This window comes from Leuresthes tenuis, unplaced genomic scaffold, assembly GCF_036924035.1.
Source record: "Leuresthes tenuis unplaced genomic scaffold, fLeuTen1.0.hap1 SCAF_23, whole genome shotgun sequence".
NCBI classification, from domain to species: Eukaryota; Metazoa; Chordata; class Actinopteri; order Atheriniformes; family Atherinopsidae; genus Leuresthes; species Leuresthes tenuis.
Genome location: NW_027325377.1, coordinates 8,591,365 through 8,616,378, shown reverse-complemented (window position 1 = coordinate 8,616,378; position 25,014 = coordinate 8,591,365). Strand labels below are relative to the sequence as shown.

Here is a 25,014-nt window from a genome sequence, read left to right as displayed (position 1 = left end):
GACTGCCAATTCAACTGGATTTGTAGCGAATGTGAAGGTCCAATTTAATGCACTCAGGCCCTGTGATTCTACAAGAAACCACGGGGTATCACGATCATGCATGGCTGTGGTGTTTGTTTGCTTTGTCGGTCTTAGGTGGGGCTGAGCAGGTTTTCCAGGAAGCCCGGGGAGGAGTCTGGTTCACTCCTGCTGTCAGACCTGTTCCTCATCTTCCCTCATCAAGACACCTTCTTAAGGACCTGCAGGAGCAACCAGTCTTCGCTAGATTTTCTCACTACTACAGTGGTACTTCGGTCGACTTTGTTTCTTCATGTTTAAAACCTTCCTTTGTGTATTTACTCTGCCTTCTTATGTTCCCAGTGCCACTTCCTTCATTGCTCACCTAACTCTGGATTCCCTAGCTGAGGGTGCAGCACTCTCCTGTGGATTCCAAGACGCCTACCTGCTCACCAACCTATCTACTTGCCCTACTGTTGACTCAGTACCACTCCACCACAGCCAGCAGCCTCCCCCCTATACTCTGGAACCCAACCTAGACTCAGTAAAAAGAAATCCACAATCTTTCCTGGATAAACTTCTCTTTCTGATCATCATTAACCATCTTCCCGTCCCTCTGGATCCTCCCCCTGGTTCACCATCTCTCCTGCCTTTAAATAAACCTTGTCTTTTTTATCCCAGTGTCAGTGTACAACATCTGCTTTTGGGTCCTTTTTGAGAGTCACATAGGCATTAGCCATGACATGAGGTTTAGGGGGGCTGCACGGTGGTGTGGTTGTTAGCACCATCACCTCACAGCAAGAGGGTTCCAGGTTCAATCCCCACCTGGGGCCCTTCTGTGTGGAGTTTGCATATTCTCCCTGTGTATGCGTGGGTTCTCTCCAGGTTCTCCAGCTTCCTCCCACCATCCAAAAACATGCATGTCAGGTTAATTGGTGACTCCAAATTGTCCATAGGAGTGAGTGTGAGTGTGAGCATGCATGGTTGTTTGTCTCATTTGTCTCTATGTGTCCCTGTGATGGACTGGCGACCTGTCCAGGGTGTACCCCACCTTTTGCCCAATGACTGCTGGGATAGGCTCCAGCCCACCCACTACCCAATTAACGGACTGTCGGTATAGAAAATGGATGGATGAGGTTAAGGGGTAAATGTGAGAACTAATGTCACAAGCTAGATTATGTCAAGACAACATAATGAGTATGTATGTAAAGAAGAATATGGAAAGGCATGTTGACTTTTCCAGGATGAATGAAACATAGAAAAAATTATTTTTCTTTTCTCTATGTACTGAATTAAACTCAACCACTTACTGAGGTGAAAAGAAAAAGTGAAGCCTTGACAACCCTTTCTATCCTGGCTCTCTCAGCATACAGTAGCTTGTTTTTGTAAGCACATGATGTACCATCTGAGGAGTACAGTTTCTATTCCCACAAACAACATGGAGAGAAGGACACACAGAACTACTAGAAGAGAGAGGGAGAAGATATGACCTTGGTTTTGCAGACTGTGGGGAGGTCCCAGTGCCCACGTGCACTCAGGAGATAAGCAGTAGTGCTGAAAAGCCAACTTGACAAATCCTGACGCCTCACAGTTCTAAAGCTTAACACACTGTCCTTCCAATGCACAGAGATAAGCTGTATGTATGCAGAGATACTGGCGCACTGGCTGATATGATGTTTCCATTCACCATTTGTACACCCACACACACACTCATCTCATTGTATTTGGCTTATATCCTATGCTGCCTCATTTTAAACTTAAAGTTGAATGATAGAGGATAATGTTGCTTAAAAAGTATCGCCAGAAAATACATTTGGAATATAAAGTATAACTCTGTCTACATAATCTTGCATTGTTTGCACATTCAACAACCCTGGCCCTAAATACAAAGTTATAAAAAATAAACAGTGACCAGGTTACAGAAGATACTAGTATAGACATTTTTACACCAACAGGAAATTATTTCCACTTAAAGATCCACCTTAGAATATATTATACTGCCAAGTCTTGTTTTACTCTTGTTTTATATGTCAGTTTTAGCCACCTGTTAGAGACATATTGTATAGCATATGGATGGGTTTATGAAAGCATAGTTGAAAATATTGTACATGAAATTTGTGTTAATTATTATTACCCAGTTTAACTGGATATAATCACTAAACCGCACATTCTGCTTATGCAACCCAGTAATATTGCAACCTACCTTGGAATTTCAAAACCAGATGAAGATTATTTGTGTGCCATCTTGCTGTCAAAAGTTATTGAATAATTCCAAAAGTTATATTGCTTCAAGAATGTGCTGGGACACAAGTGCTTTTGGTTTGGCTGAACCTAAATGTCTACCATCTTTACACAAATATATTGGTTAGTTGTGCTGCAGCTTAGGGGTCTCACCCATGTGTTAGCCGGTTTTTCGGCTTGACCTGTATTGGGCCAGAACAAACAATTAAGTACTTGAGTGGCCGAATGTGCCAAATTCAGACTCAGATTGGGTTCAAACAATATGCCAAGCATTATAGAACAGCACAGTGTTAGAAAGAAAATATGACCGCTGACAAGCACAACACTTTGATCAAGATTTCCATCCATTTTCTATACCAGCGCCTATCCCATCTGTCTTTGGGCAAGAGGCAGGGTACACAAGATTTCACAGGTCCATCACAGGGCTACATAGAGACAAACTAGACAAACAACCATGCATGCTCACTCTCTCCTAGTGTCAATTTAGAGTAACCAATCAACCTGACATGAGTGTTTTTGGGCAGTGGGAGGAAGCCAGAGGGCACAGAGAGAACCCACACATAAACAGGGGGAAACATGCAAACTCTACACAGAAAGGTCCCAGCTGGGATTTGAACCAGGAAATCTTTTGCTGTGAGGTGACGGACGATGCTAACCACCACACTTACACAGTGATGTGGCCCATGATCAATATTTAATCAATAATATCCATAGATGAACGGGATATTTCAAAGTGGCCAAATCTACAACTTCTATATTTTCAACGATGATGAAGATCCCCACCAGGAGGACTGCAAGGTAGTAACTACTATGGAATCCTTAGCAGAAGCCTCAGTGGCTCGCTCTAGTTGCATAGTTACATAAATATCATACAAATACCATTTGAGAATGTGGACATACTTTGGTGTAAGCAAGCAGTGTTTGTAAAAAAAACAAACAAAAAAACTCAAATCTAAATAGATTTTTTGGGGGTATTTTATGGTGAAAATCTACAAATAAATAGTCCAGATTGGTGAAGTGAAATAGAAAATAAAAACTGATTAAAAAACAAAAAGTCATGCATGTATATGTACACACATCCTTTTCTATGAAACCCCCAAATACGATCTGGTGTTACAAATTACCCTCATAAGTCATATAACTAGTTAAATAAGGTCCACCTGTGTGTAAAAAAGTGTCATACAGTCTTTGCATATATATAAATCTGTTCTGAAAGGCACCACCACGGAAAACCTGTTTCAGTCTTCTAGTGATTTGACATTGGGAGGAGGTTCTTTCCAGCAGGACAGCAACCCTAAACATACCAGTAAAGACAACACTCAAGGGGTTTAGGGTGACTTAAAGATTGCTGCACTCTAGCAGAACTCATCGAAATTGATGGAGCTGGAGCAGTTTTGCTTTGAAGAATGGGAAAAAGAGACTTTCCTTCAAAAAATGTGACTATTTTTGTACTCTAACTGGCTTGAATTGGACTGTATCTCTGAAGTGCCTTGAGATGATGTATGTTGTGATTTGGCACTATATATTAAAACTGAATGGAATTGAATTGATACAGTTATCGTATAACTCTCAAGGTCAAATCTCAGAGTGGTGGAATGTGTGATTATTTCCCATTACAAGACAGATTTAGAAAATTACAACATCCATATAGTGGGGGAGAGAGAAAAAAAGGGGACTTTCGTGACAGTTGACATCTGTTGAGTCACAGTATTAAATATTTACAACCTTTCATGTCATGTTCTCTTGGCCAACATGGGGGTCTGGTAAAAAAAAAAAAAAAAATCTGGTTAATCCGTAATCTTATGACATGAAATTGTCATTAGATTACGTGCAGATTTTGTGCTTTGAACCATAACTCTGCAAAAGGTCCTTCTCCTGTAATTTTGAATATTATTCTTGATTAGTCATGTGGAAAAAATAACTTATTATGTTGTCGTTCTTCTTGTGAAGGAAGTCTCTTGACCATTGCCATCACCTGAGATCTCAGCAGTGTTCAATGACACTTATAAATACCATGGATGAAACTATGAACATTACTATATCATTAGTTTCCGGGCTACAGTTGGCAAGTGCTTGGGTTTCATTTTGTTCAGCTCATACTATCTTATATAATCGAGGGAATGAGGACAGCAACTCTTGAAGAGGATAACTTTGAGCTAATTACAAAAAACTAGGAGGGCAGCAGTGCACTGTGAAATCATATGTGACAGCTGGTGTAAGTAGCCTAAGCTAAGCTCTTTCTTATTTTTATTTTTTTAACTTTCAGTCAGGCTAAATGACTTGATGATTTCTGGGCTTGTGGATACAGAATCTCTGTGATATGACTAACCGGATTAACTGTTGGCCAGGACTTTATGAGAAAAAAAATACATTGCAGGCTCATCATCTGTCTGCTGCACTGGCAAGACATGCAACATTAAAAGTATGGAAAGCACATTTATCCTTACATTGGCACAAGACACAACTCTAATTTTTATTACAAACTGAGGATTAAAATGTACTTACTATCCAGTCTAACTACAAATAATCACAGGACCAAACAAACTGTTTATGCAGCCCAGTGATAATGCAGCTTTTCCACCTGATATGACCATCGTAACAGACAGAGAATGTAAGCCAAAACAACAGACAACAGTAGCAGCTAGAGAACCATCTTCACACAAGTCACAATGCCCTGCAACAAATGTTGATCTATTGGGTACCGAGTACTCATTGCTACATTATGAAATTATTACACAGCACTCATTGGAAAAGACTATGCCACCAACCAAACCTGCCAAGAAAGGTCAGATCACCAAAACTCATGAACCAAGCAAGGAGGGCATTACTCAGAGGGGCAATTATTGCCTAATTCAGACAAGCTACAAAGCTTAACAACATAAATTGGGGTGTTGAACCTGATGACAAACCTATGTTTAAAATGCCCCTTGTGACTTAAAGGGTAGAGCTGTTGACTTCAGAAATCTGTATTTCATGGGAGAGTTGCCAGAAAAGTCACTGCTTCAAGAAAAGGACAAGAAAACGTATTTTAAGTTCCCCAGTAAGTTTCTGGGAGAATCCCTACACATATGCAAGAAAGCAATCTGGTCAGATGAGATTAAACATAACTTTATGGCAAAAAGAAGGCCAAGACCTCTCATCACCCAAAGAACCTAACCCCCATAGTGATATATAGTGGTGGGAGCATGATGCTGTGGAGATAGCTCCACTGTTCTCAGCGTAACTGCACTTGTTACTGGAGGATTCCTCAAGGGGGCACACCTGATCACTCAGACCAGAAGCTGCAAACAGAGGCACTCTGATAAACAGTGACCATGTGGGGAATTTTGTTGGTCTTAAGATCGCAACAGAAAATGCAACAGCGGCAGTACCAATGATGGTATGTGAGGCCCCTAAACCAAGCATGGCACAAGAAATTGATGATGCAAAATGCTAAAACATCAAAAATAAACTTACACAGTCCCTACCAGTCAACGACATATTGTGGCTTCATCATATATATATATATCCTGGCAAGATTCCTGGCAAAACCCATGTAATTCCTAGAATAAGACCCGAAATGTGACCCGAAAAGTGAAAGAAATTTAAACCATTTCTTCACTTGATCATAATGGAAATTGTGAGATTACTGGCAGGAAAAATTTGACAAAATTGGATTCCTAATGTGAACACAGCAGCAATATCAGGAAGGCAATATTATTTGTTTTCGTCGATACCTGACTGCAGGAACAACTCCTAACACTCGGTTTTAAGACGATATGGGCAGGCAGAGACTGCAGACAAAGGTAACAGTGAAGGAGGAGGATCACAGTGCTTGTTAACAACAGATTGTGTCCTGGACATGTCACTGGGAAGGAGTGTTTCTGCACGCCAGATGTTGAGCAGTTGGATGTGAGTTCCTGTCCATTTCCATTTTCCAGTTCACCTGTGTTACTTGCCAATGCTGCATGTGCACTCATCAGCTAAGTTGTTGACAAGCTAGAGATCTACCACACCTCTCTTCTCTGCCACACTTCAACTTTCTAATGTTTGTCAACTGATTTATATTGAATTTTGTGATCTATAACAATAGCATTTATCTAATCTTAACAAATACTGCAGCAATTCAATTGAATAGAATCTACCATTTAATCAATCTGCAGACAGATTGATTGAATGGTAGATTTAAAAGTACCATTTCAATCAGATGTGCATGTAATAGATTACTTAAACAAAGCTGTTTTACCTACAAACATCAGATTACAAAACTGGTTCAGTAATATTGTCCTGTTTGCATTTTCTCTAAACAAAACTTAAATGCTAGTTGCACTGCTCTGTTTCCTGTTTTTGAGCTTCTGCTTACAGCCTGTGGACCAGTCCTAGAGACTAGCCAATACACCCACACAAGTGCTCCTAGCATAGAAGAGACAACAGGTGACGTGACTGATTGCAATGTTTAGTCTATCACTTGATAATGAATATACAGCTTTGAGCTGTACACTTAGTGGGGGTGGAGGTAAATGTTTTCTCCTTCAGAGATACACTACTGAGTGGAGACAGAAAGGAGGGGTGTCTTTCTGAAGAAATGCAGTGAGGTGCAGCCTGTAGGGCTTTGAAATATGTAAGGAGCTGCAGCAGACAGCCATGAGATTGTACTTACAGTTTTCAATTACCCGTGGCTCTGTACAAATAGGAACAAATCTAAAAAGATTAGTCAGATCCACGTTGCAAATAAGATGCTGGTTGCTATATTTCTTTGTTTTCTATTTGATGCAACATACAGCATTCAGTATAATACATCATGTTAGAACTTAATATGTATACATGTTAATACATCAAGAACTTAGGGCTGCACTTTTAAGTTCTTTGTGCCTTGAGTCTCAAAGATTGTTTGCAGCATGACATAGAAAAAAAATATCCAGAGAAGTTTTTTTTTTTACTGCTAAAACTTGTTTGTGCACTTGATTTATGCGCATACACGCAATACCCTTTTCAGGTAAATATTAATTCACAGCACATTTGCAGAATATGTCTTCCAAGCAGGTATGATCATCTGCACATCCATGGTGTGGACTTTGTAGACATTCTTAAAGAGTTTAATTGTGCCTTCAGGCAACTATCACAGGTTCTAGGAACCAAGATTGAACAACTAAAACACAATACCTTTTCTTAAGATATTTTGCCAACAATCAAGATCAACAACTTTTGATATATGAAACTTATTGCTCCTACAGAAAAACAAGGATGAACCTTCATTTCAGGTTAATATTACTTGATGCATTGACCTGTAGACTTCCTCTTTATTTCTTGTTTGTCTTTTAAAGTTCATTTTGGATTCAGGATCCATGAGTAAAGCTATTTTTTCTGTTCATGCACGATTTAGTGAGGCCTGTCAGCATCGTCTTAAGGCTTAAAAAGATCGGTTTGTACAGCAGCGAGTCATAGGAGAGCAACTCCTTTGTTTTACTCTTTCCTTACCTGTGTCATGCATTGTCGTTATTTCTTATTTTCCTCTGCTTCCACACCAGATTTTGTCACACAGCTGACGGTCTGTTTTATTTTTTTATTCAGGCATATTTATTTTTGTTTTGAATTAGCATTTTTTTTCACCTGCAACTGAAGTTACCTTAGCGTGCTGTTACCTATAAATGGTAACGACAAATGGACTGTAATGTATGTTTTTTTTCTTTTTAACGCTTCTTGTCTAGTTGACCACTTGCAAGCCGCATTGTTGAATGTGGCTTTTACACCGCAAGCCGCATTCACTCATTCCCACACATTATATTTGCCTTTTAATCACATATTCACGTAAGTAACTTTCTCCGTTGTTGGTGTAATTGTTCTCATACTTGCCTGAGTACTACACCTGTTACTGGGTTCCACAAGGGGCTCACCTGATGACTCGCACCGGAAAAAAACATGCCACTATGTTTCCAACAATGCTCCAAACAAAGGCAGGATACATGAAGCAGCCATGATGGGCATGTGTATGCATAATTAATACAATGTGTCTTCCTGACTGTGCCAGTCAATACAGTGTTACAGGCTCGGCAGTACTCTTTCTCTATCACACACATTCACACACCAATGGATGCCGAGGCAACGTGGGGTTCAGAGTCTTGCCAAAAGAGGGAAGGGAAGTAGGAAGTTCAATTAAGCCAGGAAATGAACGACCAACCTTCCAATTGGCAGACAAATGCTCCTCCTCCAGAGCTACAGTTGCCCTGAATTGTGTGACTGAAGCATTTGTCACTGCTGCCTCTGCTGGCTAATATGCACTAATTGGTGTCATGAAAGTGTTGACTTGCAAGTAGAGGGACAAGAGACAGGAGGAAGGCAGAGGCAGTAGTGAAGACAATGTGGAATCAGTAGAGCCCTTGATACACTATACTCGTACTGCCTTTGGCGAAGAGCAACATGAGCCAAGGCTGGTCACTACTGATGTGAACAGACACCCACATTTATTAGGCTTCATAGATTTCCTTGTCTGAGACTGAGTGACAACAAGCAGATCAGCAGAGTATTCCATGCATTTCAATTCTCCAATAATGTTTTTTAGCTCATCCTAGTGCGCCCAGGCCAGATGATCTATCTTGCTTCCTCCAACCAATTCTAGATTGGTTGTCTTCCCGCTGGGCGTACCTAGAAAATCTCCAAAGGACAGTGCCCTCCAAGTGTCCTAATTAGATGACTGGAACAGCTCTATTCGAAGCCCTTCAAGCCAATTTTGCCAGCCTACATTTAAGTTAACTATTCATATCTCATGACCAGAGGTAGTTGGACTATTTTTATTTGGTTACAAAGGTTAGCAACTGCATGCTTTCTTTGATTATTGTAAGTAATCACTTAGGTGAACTGTATCATGAATGAATGAGATACACCTAAGTTCTCACCCAGGTATCATACTTGCATCATAGTATGCTATCCTAGTTGTTTATGTACAAAGCACATACGATTCAACAGCATGCATTGGTCTTATTTAGAGGCCTGTCTCTTCCCCAAACACATCTATGCCTCCTAAACTTGCTTTTTGCTTGTGATTACTTCCAGGTCACTGAAAGGATTCACAGTCAACCCCTATTCCAGACAGAAAATAACACTATGCTGCTGACTGCAGCACACATTATCATAAGTCAGCAAAAGAAGGCTTTTGTCTTCTCAAGCCCCTCAGCAGAAATTAAGTTTTTCAACTTAATTCCTGTCAAAATATGAGTGTCTGAGGGCTGTGTCTGTGTGTGCATCAGTATCAAGTGGTGCTCTCCCTGAAAAGTAACATTTGTTAAGACCCCAGCCTTTCTCTTATTCAATCTTTTTTGCAAGTATTCTGAAAATTATGTGTTCTGTCTTCCTTGATGGCTAGTCAGCACAGTATGCATAATTTCTCAGAGGCACTTTAACCCTTACAAAAATGCACATATGTACAAAATGAATGATGCCTCATGCATGTTATATGCTTGAGGTGTAAAATATAGAGCCTCCTACTGGGGTTTTTGTCGAGGATCAGCCCATAACAATCACATGGTTTATTTGAAGCCTTTTTTTACTAATAATGCTACATTTGTCTTTCATCTCTTGATGGGACCATGTTCCACTGATTCACTGACATTGACAAGCTGTAGGTATTTTATTTATCCCAGGAAAAATAAGAGCTGCGTGTTTATTATCACTGATAATATGTGTATTTATTATCATGTAAATATAGCCACAGTAGTTAAAAAATAGCATAACTATGCTTCCTGTACCCATATGCTAATTAGCGGAACTTCTGTTTCAAGAATTAGGTTTCTTATGTTTAAAAGAAACATAACTGTTGGTTATAGGCTAATCATCTGCCCATCAAGTTTAAATTAGTTAAATATTTCATAAGTGCTACATATTTTATAAGTGTTAAAAGATTAATGGAATGGATGGAAACATTTATCAAATTCATGATCCTATAGAGACTTGCTGTCAACGACTATGAAGTCATCTTATTGGTGCCATTTACTGTTCACATCTGTCTGTGCTTGAGGTACTGACAATTTTTAGTTGAGTGCAATGTTTTTTGTTTGTAATATTTATTTGTGTATATGTATATGTGTGTTTGACAGGCACCCATATACACACACATACAGACACCGCAGACATTCACAAATATATTTTGATGGAAATGTGATGCCTGCTGGCTTATTTATTCGCTTTAGATGGCAATCTAGGTCAAATCCCACAGGCTTTGGTGATCTCCTGACTTTTGATTATGTTTTGCCAGTGTTAACGTTTGCAGTACAGTCTGAAAGTGATGCTAAAAACTATTCGGTGCACTACCATTTTGTATACTAAATATAGTTTATATTTCTCAATCAACAAATGAATGGTTCATCTTCCTTCCATTATGCCACATTATGCATTGGTCCCTAGAATATTTTCTGAACACAAGGTTAGCATTAGCAGACAAAAATATTATTCATAAAAGTCAGCTAAATGAGCTCTGACAGACTCTGATACATTTGCTGTCTTCACAATCTTATCTTGCACACAGTCCTGTGCTACTCAAAGTGACACCTACCAGACCCAAAATTGGTCAAAACAGCAATCACTAATTGAAGTCACATGCTTTGCTATTGCTACAAGATTTTGAAAAATACACATCTGGCAGCATGATTTCACATCACAACATTACAGTGAAAGTTGGTCTTTTATTTTTCCTCAGAAACTCAATGAAGTGCTTGTGCTGAGTTAACAGAACAGTAAGGAAAACACACTTCATGAAGCTTCAAAAGCACCACTGATTGATTAAACAGAAAGACATTTTCTTCTGAGAGAAATTGTCATTTAATTTCTTCACATCAATTAATTGTTATTAAGGGGTAAGAATGGTTGTCAAATCTTCTGACCAAAGTATTATCAGATAGATCCACGGCCTACTATGACTCACAAACCTGACTGTACACTGCAGATGTGAAACGATACTTCCCCCATCTATTTTGAATGGAAGTGGAGAGAAAAGGATGCTAGTGCTATTTTCAGCAATTGAAAAAGCTCACATGCAGAAAAGGATTATCTACATGGGCAAATATGGAGTAGATTAGCACAACTGCAGTATACATCAAATACTACTCACTAACTCACTAAAATACTCACTAATAATGTGAAAATATTTTTTTGTACAACTTTTAAAAGACATGTATGATGAGAATTTTTTAATATGGCTGACTACCAGACACCCTTTGGAGGGCTATATTCCATTTAATTTAAGGGAGACATACCATTTGCACTGTAGTAGCTATAAAGTCTATAGCTACTACACATCGCTCTTATACAGGAATCTCAAAATCATCCCTAGTGTTGTCCTCCATTATTTTATTAGACAAGACATGACGGCAGTCTTCCCATAACATCAGATGTATTATTAAAATAACAAAAGAGAATCTGGGAATCTTTTTTTGCACTTTTGCTCTCCCTGGGGTTGCAGGATGTAACCACTGTTGTAAGTAGAGAGCATCAAGGTAAACGTCAGGAATATATATTAGATTTACTATAGTAATCAAGGACTGGTGAACTGTCCCTCTGTTTACCCTCCCTCTCGCCCAATGATGGCTGGGATAGGCTCCAGCCCCCCCGCGACCCCACAGTTGGATTAAGCGGGTATAGAAAATGGATTGATGGATGGATATAGTAATCAACATCAGCTTCAATCCCCACTGATTCACAGCTGCTGCTGAGCATAGGGAGAAACTATTGTATTCTTTTAATCATTATAAACCCAGAGGTCGGCAACTTTACAAACTCTGCAAAGTAAAGCAAACATTACCCAACACAAAACAATCAGTTATTACTTATTGATAGCAACAACATAGCACAGTCTGCATCTGTCTTATTATCCTGTTTTTTCTTTGAACTGTCAAGCAGTAAAATCCAATCTGATAATTATTCTTGTTCCATGTCTTGCTCGTACTCTTGATTTTTTTACCTCACCTTCTCCGTTAGTCCTGTCTTGGTCTCTTTGCTGCTTCCGTCACCACCCCCCGAACTAACATGTTGTAATGTAATGACTTGTATCACTATTGCGAAACCAGTCAAGAAGACTGAGACATATTTGAAGAACTTGTCCATTTTACAATATCCCCTGTGGGTTGGATACGCTACATTAAGATAGTTGTTATTCCCAAACTTCTTTATTTCCTCTAGCCTATATCTTTAACTGGCAACTTGTCGCAGGTGTACCCTGCCTCTCGCCCCAATAGGCAATGCTTTTGGGCAGCTAATGTGTAAAAACTCCCAGCTTGGCTGGGTGAACCTGGAAATGACAGCCTCACACTACTTGTCACGTATCACTCTATACCCCCAACTCCCGATCCCTTCAAATTAACCTTTAAATCAGAAATTACTTTTGTTTGTATTACATCTCTGTGTGTATCTATGTATATGTGTTTTAGTTTGTAATATTTTCCCCATGTATTTGTTGTATTAATTACTTTTGCCTTACATGTGGTTTATGATGCTAATTGCCCCACCTGTTATTAATTTCCATCATCATTCCTTTAGTATTCTCCTGGTTTTCCTTTGTTCATTGTTGTATTCAGTGTTTTTGTAGCAGCACCCTGTTATCAGTTGGTCCATCAGTCTTTTCTTTATTTAGTTCATGTAACCTTAGTTACATTTAAGTTTGTAATAAAGTCTTTCGTCATCTACTGCCTGTCCTCGCCTTCTCCCTCTTGAAGTCCAGCATTTGGGTCCTAACCACAGTTTACTTGAATCGTGACAATTTCATTCTGCAAAGTGTTAGAAGAGTCTGAGCTTAGAGTAATAAATAAGGAAAATCTGAATCTGTTTGATAATGTTCTTTAGTTCTCCTAAATCAATATTCCGTGTTTGCTTTACATTAATCCATGAGAGCAATAAACCAGACAGCTATTATCCCCCACTGGGGCACTAAATTAACTTGGAAAGCTTAGGCTGCAAAAGAGCAAATTTTATAATCCATAGCTGTCTTAAACAATGCAGTTTTGCAGAGGAGAAGGTTTGTGCCATAGACATAGCCAGAAGAAGCTTCAGGCTCCATGTAATATAATAATTTTTCTATAAGAAAAGAACCTTCACCCCACTTCACTTCCCCTCCTGATCAAGGTCTGTCTTTGAAAGATTTAGGGCCTCATGTATTTACTTTTTGTAACTGTAGCTGCAAAAATGTAGGCTTAATTTCCTTAGTGTTGGTATTTACCAAAAGGCACAGCCCTTAATCTGTGACTGATGGTTACAGCTGGTTCTAATGCACATGTTTTTATGGGAGTTTTTCCTTAGCATTTTCTTAGTATTCAAATGAATTGCTGCAAACTTTAAACTTTTATACCTGGCATGGCTGTGGTTTTTGCTGCACCATTCAGGCACAGGTGTTACGCAACACTGGTGGAGGTAAGTGTATGAAGAGAGATATTTCTTAATATGTATAAATGTATTTGGAATGCCAAGAGAAAATAGCACAACATACAGTTTATTGAGAAACCACGTCACTCTTAATTGACTAGAGGAAGTCAAAGATGACCTAAAATCTCTAACTAGAACAAGTCATGCACCATCTGATACACCACACATCAGAAACTCCACAGTTTCATATTTTCACAGGCATTGTCCCAAAGTGTAGAATAAAGCTATATGACATTATCAAGTGTTTTTTTTTGCAAACATATGTAGATGACTACAACTGTGAGCTATTAGCTGGAAAACCCAATCAGACCACAGCCCGATGGTCCCAAGTCATATTCAATAATAATATGAAAGAAAGTAGAGTAGGAAATCGATTAGCTTTTCTAAAGGTTTGTCCAGATACTCCCTGACACCAAAAAAGTTTAAAAAAAAAACTATCCAGAACACACTTTACATATTTTAAGTGTGACCACACTCATGATGAATTGACTTGCCACTCCTTTATACAGAGCATCCCTTGCTGGACATTTAAAGTTACGCATGCTCAGGGTGTATTCTCATTTTCAGAACGTCATTTGAGATTTGATCCATCAGTTCTCAACAAGCTCGTTTACAACTGGGTCCATATACAGCGAAATTATGTAGAAAGCAGCCAACGGCTTGCCAACAACAAAGTCCAAAGGGGTTCAACCGATCCTGAACCATAAATGTACAATAACAAATTTGAATATCGTTAAAGTGAACATTGAAGTCTGATGACACTCATGGACCTGATTTATTAAGGTGGACCTGTACAGGCATTCAGGTTCATACTTGTACGAAGAAACAAGCTGTATATCTTCAGCCCCCATTAGAACGCAAAAGATTGTTGTTATCAGTGCTCGTGATCTTTTTTATATCAGTCAGCGATACAGTGGTGTTTACTATAAAATAATTACTTAATTACTATAAAAATGACATTATTTGGATGTGAAAGAATTCAATCCTCATGTCGAGCAAAACATGAAAACAAGAGCCTTATAAGGTCTGAGAAATTTTAGGATAGCAGAAGGATTAGCTTGAATTTGAAGAAGAGAAGAATCCATTGTTTTTGAAGCTTGAATCAGACTGAATCACAGTGATTTTATTGGAAATGGCAAAACACTGGAGGCAGTTTCATTATTGAGAAAAATAACTTATTAGTATGATGATATTTGTGTTTTAGGTTATGCAATAGTGTGTTATCAGGGTATTATTATTATTATCATTGTTCCAAAATTGTCTATAGTTCAAAGTTTAATTGCAGTATCTACTTTCGTCAACTTCCTCACAGCAATCTCTGCTGACATTGACTAATGCTACTGAAAGCACCCTCTGCGCTGTCTGACCTTGCAGTCTTTCTCAAGTGTGTTCTAAGCCATAGCTATCTTTTACTTATCATCCTCTTCTAAGAGGGTTGCATGACAGTAACATTACAGCAGCCCACTAATCTGAATCAGTATACACCTTGCTGTGACCTGCACTGGATGACTATACCCCACTGACAGCCAGTAATGGTCAGCCTATACTGGTTCTAGAGGAAAAAAAAACAACATTAAACAGAAAAGCTGTAGTTTTTAGGGTATTTCTTATTTAGTTGTGTTTAGGATTATTCTAGGCTGAAGCCTTTAGGCAATAGGCAAGCAGTCATTGGCCAATGAATGTTTGCAGGTGTGAGGACAGTATAAACATGGTGATCAGATCAATTGAGCTCTTCTACCCCCATAAAATCTTTTAATAAACATGTTCATTTGTGCTTTGGAACACAACAGCTGCGAAACATTCAGTAAACAAATGTTTCATCTTCCTGCTTTTCTGTTTTGTTTTTTAACTAGTACTTCTTGTTCTGTTTTTTTTTTCTTCGTTCACTTACTTCCGCTCCTAAACACAGCTGCTGTGTGTAACTCTATGAGCTGGGAGGGGGCATCAACGTTTGAATACTGAGTTTGTAAAAAATAACTGAAAAGTGTGGCTCAGAAAAAGACCGGTAACTCATGCTTAACGTTTACGCAGGTGCAAATTCAGCTTGTTAGAGTTAGAGTGAGAATTATTGCAATGATAATAAGAATAATAACGATAAAACTGAATATCTGCAGTAAATTCAAAATTTGACAATATAATTATGAAAATCTATTGTACAAATATCTGATGCAATATTTTGCTTTCATTAGCTTTGCTACTTTTTACAAGTTGATATTGTATACATTTGAACTGAAATAAATCCATTGTGGCTGAGGTAAGGCGTCTGATGTACTGGCAACCACTGGTGGATTTTAAATGTTTTGACAATGGCAGCTCCAAAAGAGGTTAGCACAGATTCAGCTGTAATTGGTATAAATTGACAACATTTCTGTAATGATTTTCTTGCAAAAACCACAACAAACTATGAAATGAAATGAAAAAAGAAAAAAAATCCATTATCATGAAAGTTACCTGTCTCCTGGATAGGGGTTGTGAAATGCCTGGGGGAGTTTTGCTAATGGTAACATGGTGAAAGTGACTGTAAAGCTGAGGAAACCTTGTAGCAGAAACACTCAAAAGTGAGCTTTCCTGAATGCAGGTGTAATCCTAGGTTCAGCTTAAAACTGTCCTCTGATGACAATACAACTGGAAGAGGAATCCACGTCAGACACAAAGTATACATAGAGCAACATTTGAAACTACTGCATGATTTTCTTCCAAATGCACCCACTGATAAAACTGAGCCAACCAACTACAGGATCATGTCAGATATGATGATCAATACTATCAAAGAAGCTTTTCTCTTTTGGAAAAGCATGTACCTCATGAATATTTCTTATAGATTTGTATTACTAAATAAACTGTGAATAGATAATTGCAGGGTAATAAGAATGATAACACAAGCTTGAACGTTATTTTTAACATATTTAAGTATAGGTATGTTATATCCTATTCGAATGGGGTTCAAAAAAGGTATTGGCTGCTCCCCATGCTGTGCTTTGGGCACAGTCTGAAAATCCCTTTTGTTGATGCATCAATGTACATTAATGACTCTCTCGCCATCTGATCGTTGTAAAACCACTAGAGTGTTAATGAATAATAACCGCTGTTGATTTACTGCAGCCATTTTTAAAGATCCTTGCACATTAGCCTGTTAAGCCCAAGGCACTCTCAAGGGATATAGCACAGGCATACCAATATGTTGTATCAGGTCTCAATTATGAAAAAGTGAGATTAGGTAATGCTTTGTGTTCATTAAAGAGGAAAACAGATGTGTATATGAAGCATTTAACTTAAAGTGGTTGTCTTTGTTGGACAGAGACAGTTGTGAGTGATTCTCTCTGGACTGAAGCTTAACAGAATATGCAGTGATGAATCACTATGCAGGTACTGTGGTCACGTGGCACCATAAAACCAGTTTCCACTCATCTGGAGTGAATAAAGAAACTAACGTACAAGAAAGTAACAAGGAGTATAAAGTACCACCAATTATGTGTCATCACCATGTTTCTGCCATGTTAATTATACTAAATTGTACCTCCCATCAAGAGGAGGGAATGAAACCACCACAATGACGGCTGCTCATGAAACTTCCACCTGATCAACTACATCCTTACGTGTGAGAGATGCTGAGATCCAGTGTAAGTCGATGTGTTTGCATATAATGCCAATCAGCAGCCTCTTCACTGTGTCTAAATATAGAAACAAACTGATTTCTACATCAATTATCATTACCATAATTGTGTGCTGCTTAGTGTTGAGGGTTTGATATTGCCTTTTATTGTACATATTTATGCAGGGTGCTTATACAGAGTTGATACACTCCTTTTTGAAGGGAGCAAGCATTGACCCCATGGTGTGAAGGGTTAAAACAGGAAAGAGACTGAGTTGAGTGTTAAGAGAAAGTGCTACATGCTTACAGGGGAAGTAGAAACAGGAGGGATGAAGCCTATAGTGGAAAAGTACCGGACACAAGGAGATAGGGAGGAGTTTTCCCACACAGGGAGAAGACTTCTGAACGGAGCAGAGATGGGGTACGAGGTTGATATGAACCAAGGACCAGTCAGTGAAAGCTAAGTCTAAGTCTTCTCCCAAACTTTTGGACCAGTTACATTTACAGCATATTTGTATGGCAATATAAAAGTTTATTTTGCAAATAAGGTGGTAGACATTTTTTAATCAGACTGCCTGGCAGAGAGAGGTCCACAGCGCTGTGTAAATTCAACCTTGAATCATTTGATAAATTCTGAGCTAGACTTAGAGTTTGTATAGTACTACTCATTGTATAGTGATATGAGAGATGTAGAAAACACTTTTTAAAGCTCTAATCTCTGTCAATGACAAAAATAGAATGATCCGATGAAGGTGCAAAACAGAGAAGACAAACAACAAAGTTTCCCACAGACATGTGATACAGGATCCTCCGGTGCAGTAGCTCAGTGACTCTATCATACATAACATGCACGTGTTGATCTTTCTCTCATCAAATCTGAATATATTGTACAGCACTTGGAAAGGCAAGTTTCACAATGAGGGATCTTACACAATACAGATGTCAAGGCTGACTGTGCAACAGAGTGACACATCAGTTCTGCCGAAATTATTTTCAGATTTATTAAGACAAAACTCACATTCAAATGAAGACGCTGTCTGTCACATGAAAGATGATAAAGAAATGTTACAGATCTAAGACAACAGCATGCTTCCTGACTACAAGACACATATTTTTGAGTGCATACAGTGATCACCTCAAATCTGTCTTTATTTTCTTTTACAAAAAAACAATGTTTCATGACAAGTGGAGCACGCAAACACAGATAAGTATTTTCAACTGCATTTTGTTTAGAATTAAAAGTATAGTATATAGTTATAGTATAGTTACTCTAAATCAGCTACAGAGCATTAGTATGCTCACTGAGAAACAAGCATTGTATCTCCAAAACTGGCTTACGTTCAGCAGATAACTGTAGCCCTCTTTAAAAAGTGTGGAAGACAACAGACACAGTTTTCCCTCAGGGTTTAATATTAATAATGTGACATAGAACACCTCAACTCTATTTTACTCCATCTTAATATGTTACATGCTTCCAATGAAACTCCTCTTAGTGTGTACAAAATAACTAGGTGTACACCTAAAACGGAAATCTGGCTCTAGGGTGTCTATTTTAATAGATCAATAAACTAACAGACCAGACTGCAATCCTTCACATGTGCAATTTATTGGCAACGACTATGAAAAAATGGTTGTTTTTTCTGTTTCCATAAACTGAGAATTTTATTAGCCTGCAGCAACCACTCCATTTCAAATGTATATATCGTACAACCTATATAACTTATATATACATATATATGTATATATACCATATACCAGGGACTGGATAGTGTAGTGGTATGTTTGCCAGCTTTTATGTGGGAGATCTGGGTTCAAATCCCCTGCATGAAAGGTACTACCTTACCCTATCTGCCTATCTGTAAGTCACTTTGGATAAAAGCATCTGCTAAATGCATAAACACATGTATATGGTGATATTCACTGTCATAGAGCCATTGCTGCAAGAATGACAGATAGAGAGGATATATATATCTGTATATATATATATATAAAGCAGTGCATGGATATTACCAAATGACTTAAATCCCTGCAAAATGTACCAACAGCCATTTTGCCATATCAGTATTATGAGATTAGTTGAGAGTGGCTGGTTGCAGAACAATTAGCCTCAGCCACAACCTTTTGCTGCTACCTTGGATTATATATTGTTACTAAGTGACAGTTCCCCCAGCTCACAACTTATGCTTCCTTTTGAAGTAACAAAATCCTTAAGCTGCACTGTGAGAAAACCTACTTCTTTCATGTCCTCTCTAAAAGCTAATGTCAAAAATGTATGCCCCCTCGCTGCTTTCTGCATCTGTGACAGACAACGGCTGGAAGAAGGGATATTATGTACTTTCTGCTGTTGCTTTGATGTTCTGTAATAATAGAAAAATGGGTTTTGGGTACTGACTGCTGCAGATTTTATGACTGACAGAAACAAATGAGTATCATGTACATCTGAGTTTTTCAAGCAGTGTCCATGTCAACCCAATGTTTCCTTAAATTTGTGTCATAGGAGTGGGGGAAATTTGTCAAGCTTGCCTGCGCTCAATTTCACACACTACAGAAGGGGCAAAACTGGGTTGTCATTCTTATTTAATCCATACAAGGCCTGAGGCAGTGTGGGTGGACATGGTACAGGATATATCTGAAGTTAAATTGCGAACTACCTAAATTCTGCTTGCTGACCAAACAGACTAGAAGGGCTAAACTGAATTGTGGTAACTCAGCTGTAAATAACAGAAGTTGGTCTTCCTCTTCTACATTTTCTTTATCAACAATCATAGTAGCAGTTCGTAATATTTTATATTTTGTGTCGTTGGCTCTATTCTGAAACCTCCCTGACCTTTTATCTACAGAAGTAGAATACCTAAAGTAAGGAAAATGCAGCAAAGGCCTACAACGTACAGAAAACAACTTCATAAATCACAAGGAGGTTTGATGGAGATACATTGCAAAGGTACTAGCAGATAAGGCACCAGTCGTAGGCAGTCAAAAACAACATGCTCCGTAAACGCCCAGTTGAAAATAAAGAAGGGAATTAGCTCATTGAGCTACTGATGGAGTTGAGATTAAGATTTAATGTTGTACTGAGATGAGAACTGTATTTTGCCTCCAAGAGCAACACTATTTAAGTAAAGTTTTCAGTTACTTCATTTTAGAGAGGCATTTTGGTACAATACTTGTTAAAGTTAATATAATTTAAATACTAACTGTTACAAACTGCCTCTTCCATTACTGGCAAATTCGGTGAAAAAAGTATTCAAGAAAGTGATATGAAAGCTGAAGACTTAAGCTTGAAGATTAAAATGATAGATTTGAGACTAGTTGAAAATTAGGCTCATTAGAAAACATTTACAAAAATCACAGAAGGCATACCTAAATAAATTTGGTATACACATACATAAATGTTTAAGTACAGCATTCAGGAAATTATTTGTAACTGCAGTGTAACTGCATCTTTACATAATCCTAGAGTAAAAGTAAAGTAGTCATAAATTATCACTATAGCTGCTTTGTTGGTCTGAAACTGAACTGAATAAAAGCAACCATCAGCCATCACTTGACAGATTAATCACTTTCTACATTTGTCAGCCCTTTGTGCTTCAGAAAACATAAAATTGCTGAATTATTTTGTAAGACTGTAATTATTTGGCACAAAGTGAGAACAAGCTGCAAATGTCAATCGACACACTAGAGCAAACCCTAACTTGTGATGACAGAAAGTTAAGATGACTCAGTTTTTTAACTACAAAATGACCACATTCTTGTAACATAAAATAAATAGATATTTTTGTTTGCTTATCAATATTGTTTGATGATAAGTAGCAATAATGGTCATGAGATCCATCTGTGTGAAGGATGGCTGTGTAGATCTAAAACATTGTTCTTCTGCAGCTGGACTCATAATAGAATAAGTGTTACCTAGGACTCGGTTTTCTTAGTGGGTTTTATTCATGCTTTTCCTTATTCTATTTATGACTGTCACTGCAATGACAAGCAAGTAGCTACAGGCATGGGTTTATCAAATACAGAGGTAGTGTATGGTAAGGCCCAGTAAAGAGGACATTTAAGGACATTAAAAATATCTGGCTTGGGAGGGGTGGCCTTAAGTATAAGCAAAATGTTTTTCTCAGCATACCAAGTTAGGATAAGACACTTACAACTCTGTCCTTTGCATTAGAGTCAAAACCAAAGTAACAAATAGCAATAACTGAATAACTTGGCCAGGCATTCTTTTTTTCTTTCACAGGATAGAGACTTTATTAGTAGAATATCCAATTGTTTCCACAGATGCCCAGTTAATGGTTTTTCAGTTAGAGTGCTGCACTTTTCTTTCTTTCTTTCTTTCTTTCTTTCTTTCTTTCTTTCTTTCTTTCTTTCTTTCTTTCTTTCTTTCTTTCTTTCTTTCTTTCTTTCTTTCTTTCTTTCTTTCTTTCTTTCTTTCTTTCTTTCTTTCTTTCTTTCTTTCTTCTTCACATTTGGTTAGTTTTGGTTTTCTGATTTTGTTTGTTGATTCATTCATGCACATCTGCTCAACCAGATTGTGTAGGTGACAATATGAAAAATAAAACAATGTAGTGGTGATATTAATAAAATCATGAAGTCTTAAAGAGTACGTTAACTTTTTTTTCAAAAATGCTCCTCAGTCGGTCACTGAGTCAAGTCATCACTTTGAGACCCGTCCCTAAACTGAGATTCTTATAACTCAAGAGTATTCTTTGAGTCCTGGGCCACAAAGTGCAATTTTTATAACTAAGTTTTAAAGATACTTCTAGCTTTGAATGATTTGATTAGTTAATTTATCATTTGTTGCTTTTGTTACATTTCATTTATTTTGTTTAAGGTTAAATGAAAATAAGGCCTATGCTTCCCTTGTGGGCAGGGAACAATCCTAATGTTGAGCATCTTTCTACTACTGGTAATTTATTGACATAAGGTAACGTAGCTTATGTGAGCTAGTTTAGCTAGAATTAAATGTTTGTGCTGTGGCTTGAACTATCTGTTTTGTGGGGTGGTAGCTATTGGGCTGTAACCATCACTTTATCTGCTTCAACTTCAGCTTTACTCACAGTTACCCCATATATGTCACAGACAATTAATCTCACAAAATGCATTACAGCCTGAACAAATAAAATGCAACAAATCAGCCTGCAAACACGTTCAAACATGACTGAAGTAACAATGCTAGCTAAGATGCCGGTCTATAGAAAATAAAAATAAACATGAACAATCCAGTAAGCTGATGCAGAAGCTTTGACCGTAAAAAAGGTTGCCAACAAAAAGTGAAAAGTATGGGAGTCATGAAATGTTACGTGCAAATCAAGCAAGTTGAGTTAACAGTTTATACATAATTACTGTCATCTGTTACAGGAGAGCCTTAAATAACAAATAATTCCTCTCCTGACAGAAGAAAATAGAAGAGCAGTCCTTTGTGGTTTTTAGCACAGTGGATTTTTTTTCCCCCAAGCCTGTCACCGAACAGCTGAGGACTACTCAGACTGAGACAGTGACAGTTTGAGGTCAGACCATGTTTCCACTTGGCTCAGTGGCCAGGCAACAAGAGACCTACAAACCATCCAGATGCACAACTTGTGAATGACAGGTATCCGAAAAGTAAATATGCTCCCCATAGATTTCTCTGATAACAGTACTGTAGAGATAAAACCTCCCCAGCTTATTCATTCTTTCCTGGTCGCAGACACGTTATCAAAAACACATAGATAATGCTCATTATTTCTGCATACAGGTGCTGAAGAGACTCAACAACATCTTGAAACATAATATGCAGCAATTCTAAGAGCCTGACCTTAAATGAAAATGTTGCTCTGAGGAGAGTGCTTACCTCATATATAATTACATGGAAAAAGAAAATCTAAAAGGAAAGATAACTAAAACTAGAATGTCACAAGAAACAGTCAACCACTTCTTGGTGACATTCCATTCCCGTGTTTATGTCAATTACTTGTGAACTAACAATGTCCAAAGAAAATAATGTTAAAAAACAGTTTCCATATTACTTTTTTAGTCATCATCACAAGGGGTGAAGGTGAATTTAGATTTAGATTTTATCAAAGCGCTGCAGACAATTTGGGTAAATAATTCGATTAATTGTTTTCTTTGAACAACAGCTTTCACCATGACCCATATTCAAAGGATTCTGATTAGAAGTGGGCTAAAAATTCTACAGAAGAACAAAGTGTGGGACAGATGGCAGGTAGAAAAACACCTTTAAAGATTATTGATCACTAGCCAGTAGACTGACCCAGTACATAAAGTACCTGGGGTGTAGTGGAATGTTTTTTGGTTTGATTCTTTCAACAGAGGCACGCCCAGAATAATGACTTCCTACTGTTGTCTTCAGTAAGCAGCAAGAATGGAAGAAATTTAAAAAAATCACCCAGTGAAATATAGATTAGATTAAATGACAGTTGAAGTAATTCTGGTTTGAATCATGAAGAAAAATTGGATGTTTTTAAAGCCTTTAAGTTTCAATTTTCACACATACAAGGCTTTACGTGTAAGTAATGTAAGAAATGACAGGTAGACCATACAGCAGACTTACGGAGGGAGTGCCATTCATCCTGCCTTATTGTCTTGGTGATGTTGTAGGAGAGGTTTTTCGGTATTGTAGCCGAGGAGTAGTGGTACTTGATGTAGGAGCACCTTGCAATGGAACCTGTAGGGTAATAGAGAAACAACATTGATTTACAGGTCGTTACATAAGAGCCACTCAGACAGGACTAAACAATTCCACAGAGATATGATCCAGACGGAGAGGCTTTGTCTGATGCTATTTTTGAATTACCCAATGCTAGCCAGTCACTCATCTCCTGTAATAAATAGCCAACTGCAAATCAGCCTACATTGATGGTTATTAATGACTGATAATTGATTGATGAAACACAGAAAAAGATAAGGTAGCCCACTCATTTCAGTTGAAAATCAAGATTGTCGCTGATATGCAAATTGTCTGCATGCCCATCTAACATTACGTCAATGTGAAGGAATACAGCTGTGAAGATAAAACATTGGCAAGGGAACCCAGTACCTCTTTGAAGAATAAAGTGGCTATTAACAAGGCTGCCTACTCTCATACACTGAGAGTGAGACTCACATATTTGACACTATTCACACACTCCAGTTACACACATCTATTTTCTCATGAAATGAAAATCAAGTTAAAGGTAGAAGAAGAAAGAAGAGAAAGAACCACAGGAGGCATTAGCAAATCATTCAGCCAGTGAGGGGGGAATCAATAAGCATCCACATATCTTGCACACAGTAATTTATTCCCATGACAGCTGCTTCAAATCATTTCAGTTTGTTGTTCTCATGGCAGCAGCACAGACACTATCTGGATGAAGTAAGGCTCATAACTATGGAAAAAATGGTGTGTCTGATTAAAATAATCTGCTTTTGAAGAAGAAAACATTCCTTCCTGTATAACATTACAACTACACCAGATAGTAGTGCTTCTGAGAAAAACTATCACTGGAGCCTTTGTAGAGCATAAACAGGAAGGACTTAAGTTTATGTAAATCAATTTTAATCACCAAATTTGTTGGTGTTTTGTTGCTATTTCTGAAATGCAGAGATGGTGTTCCAAGTGCTGAGTTTGACCTTTTTTCTCTCGCTTGGTGATCTGTTGTAGAGTTTGTTCTTTATAAACATGGTCTGTCCTTATTTTACCTTGAAGATGAGCTAACAGCTTGAAACCTGCCACCATGTTAGGCTATATTTAGCTTTTTTTTCATGTCAAATACAGTATCTTTCATATCATCTTGGTTTTCACAGCACTCTCAACCTAATAAAGACTT

At 38.0% G+C, this 25,014-nt stretch overlaps 2 protein-coding genes and 1 long non-coding RNA gene across 4 annotated transcripts in view; 2 read left to right on the top strand and 1 right to left on the bottom strand.

Moving 5' to 3' along the window:
• Positions 1-25,014, top strand: part of mrps33 (mitochondrial ribosomal protein S33) — a 216,316-nt gene that overhangs the window by 127,751 nt on the left and 63,551 nt on the right. The window lies entirely within an intron of this gene.
• Positions 1-25,014, bottom strand: part of tmem178bb (transmembrane protein 178Bb) — a 105,927-nt gene that overhangs the window by 26,466 nt on the left and 54,447 nt on the right. For both annotated transcript variants that reach the window (XM_072377572.1, XM_072377573.1), the window contains exon 3: positions 23,760-23,873. In XM_072377572.1, coding sequence (XP_072233673.1) covers positions 23,760-23,873 — 114 coding nt within the window. The remainder of the gene's footprint in view (positions 1-23,759; positions 23,874-25,014) is intronic.
• Positions 1-25,014, top strand: part of LOC140282969 (uncharacterized) — a 65,180-nt gene that overhangs the window by 38,075 nt on the left and 2,091 nt on the right. The window lies entirely within an intron of this gene.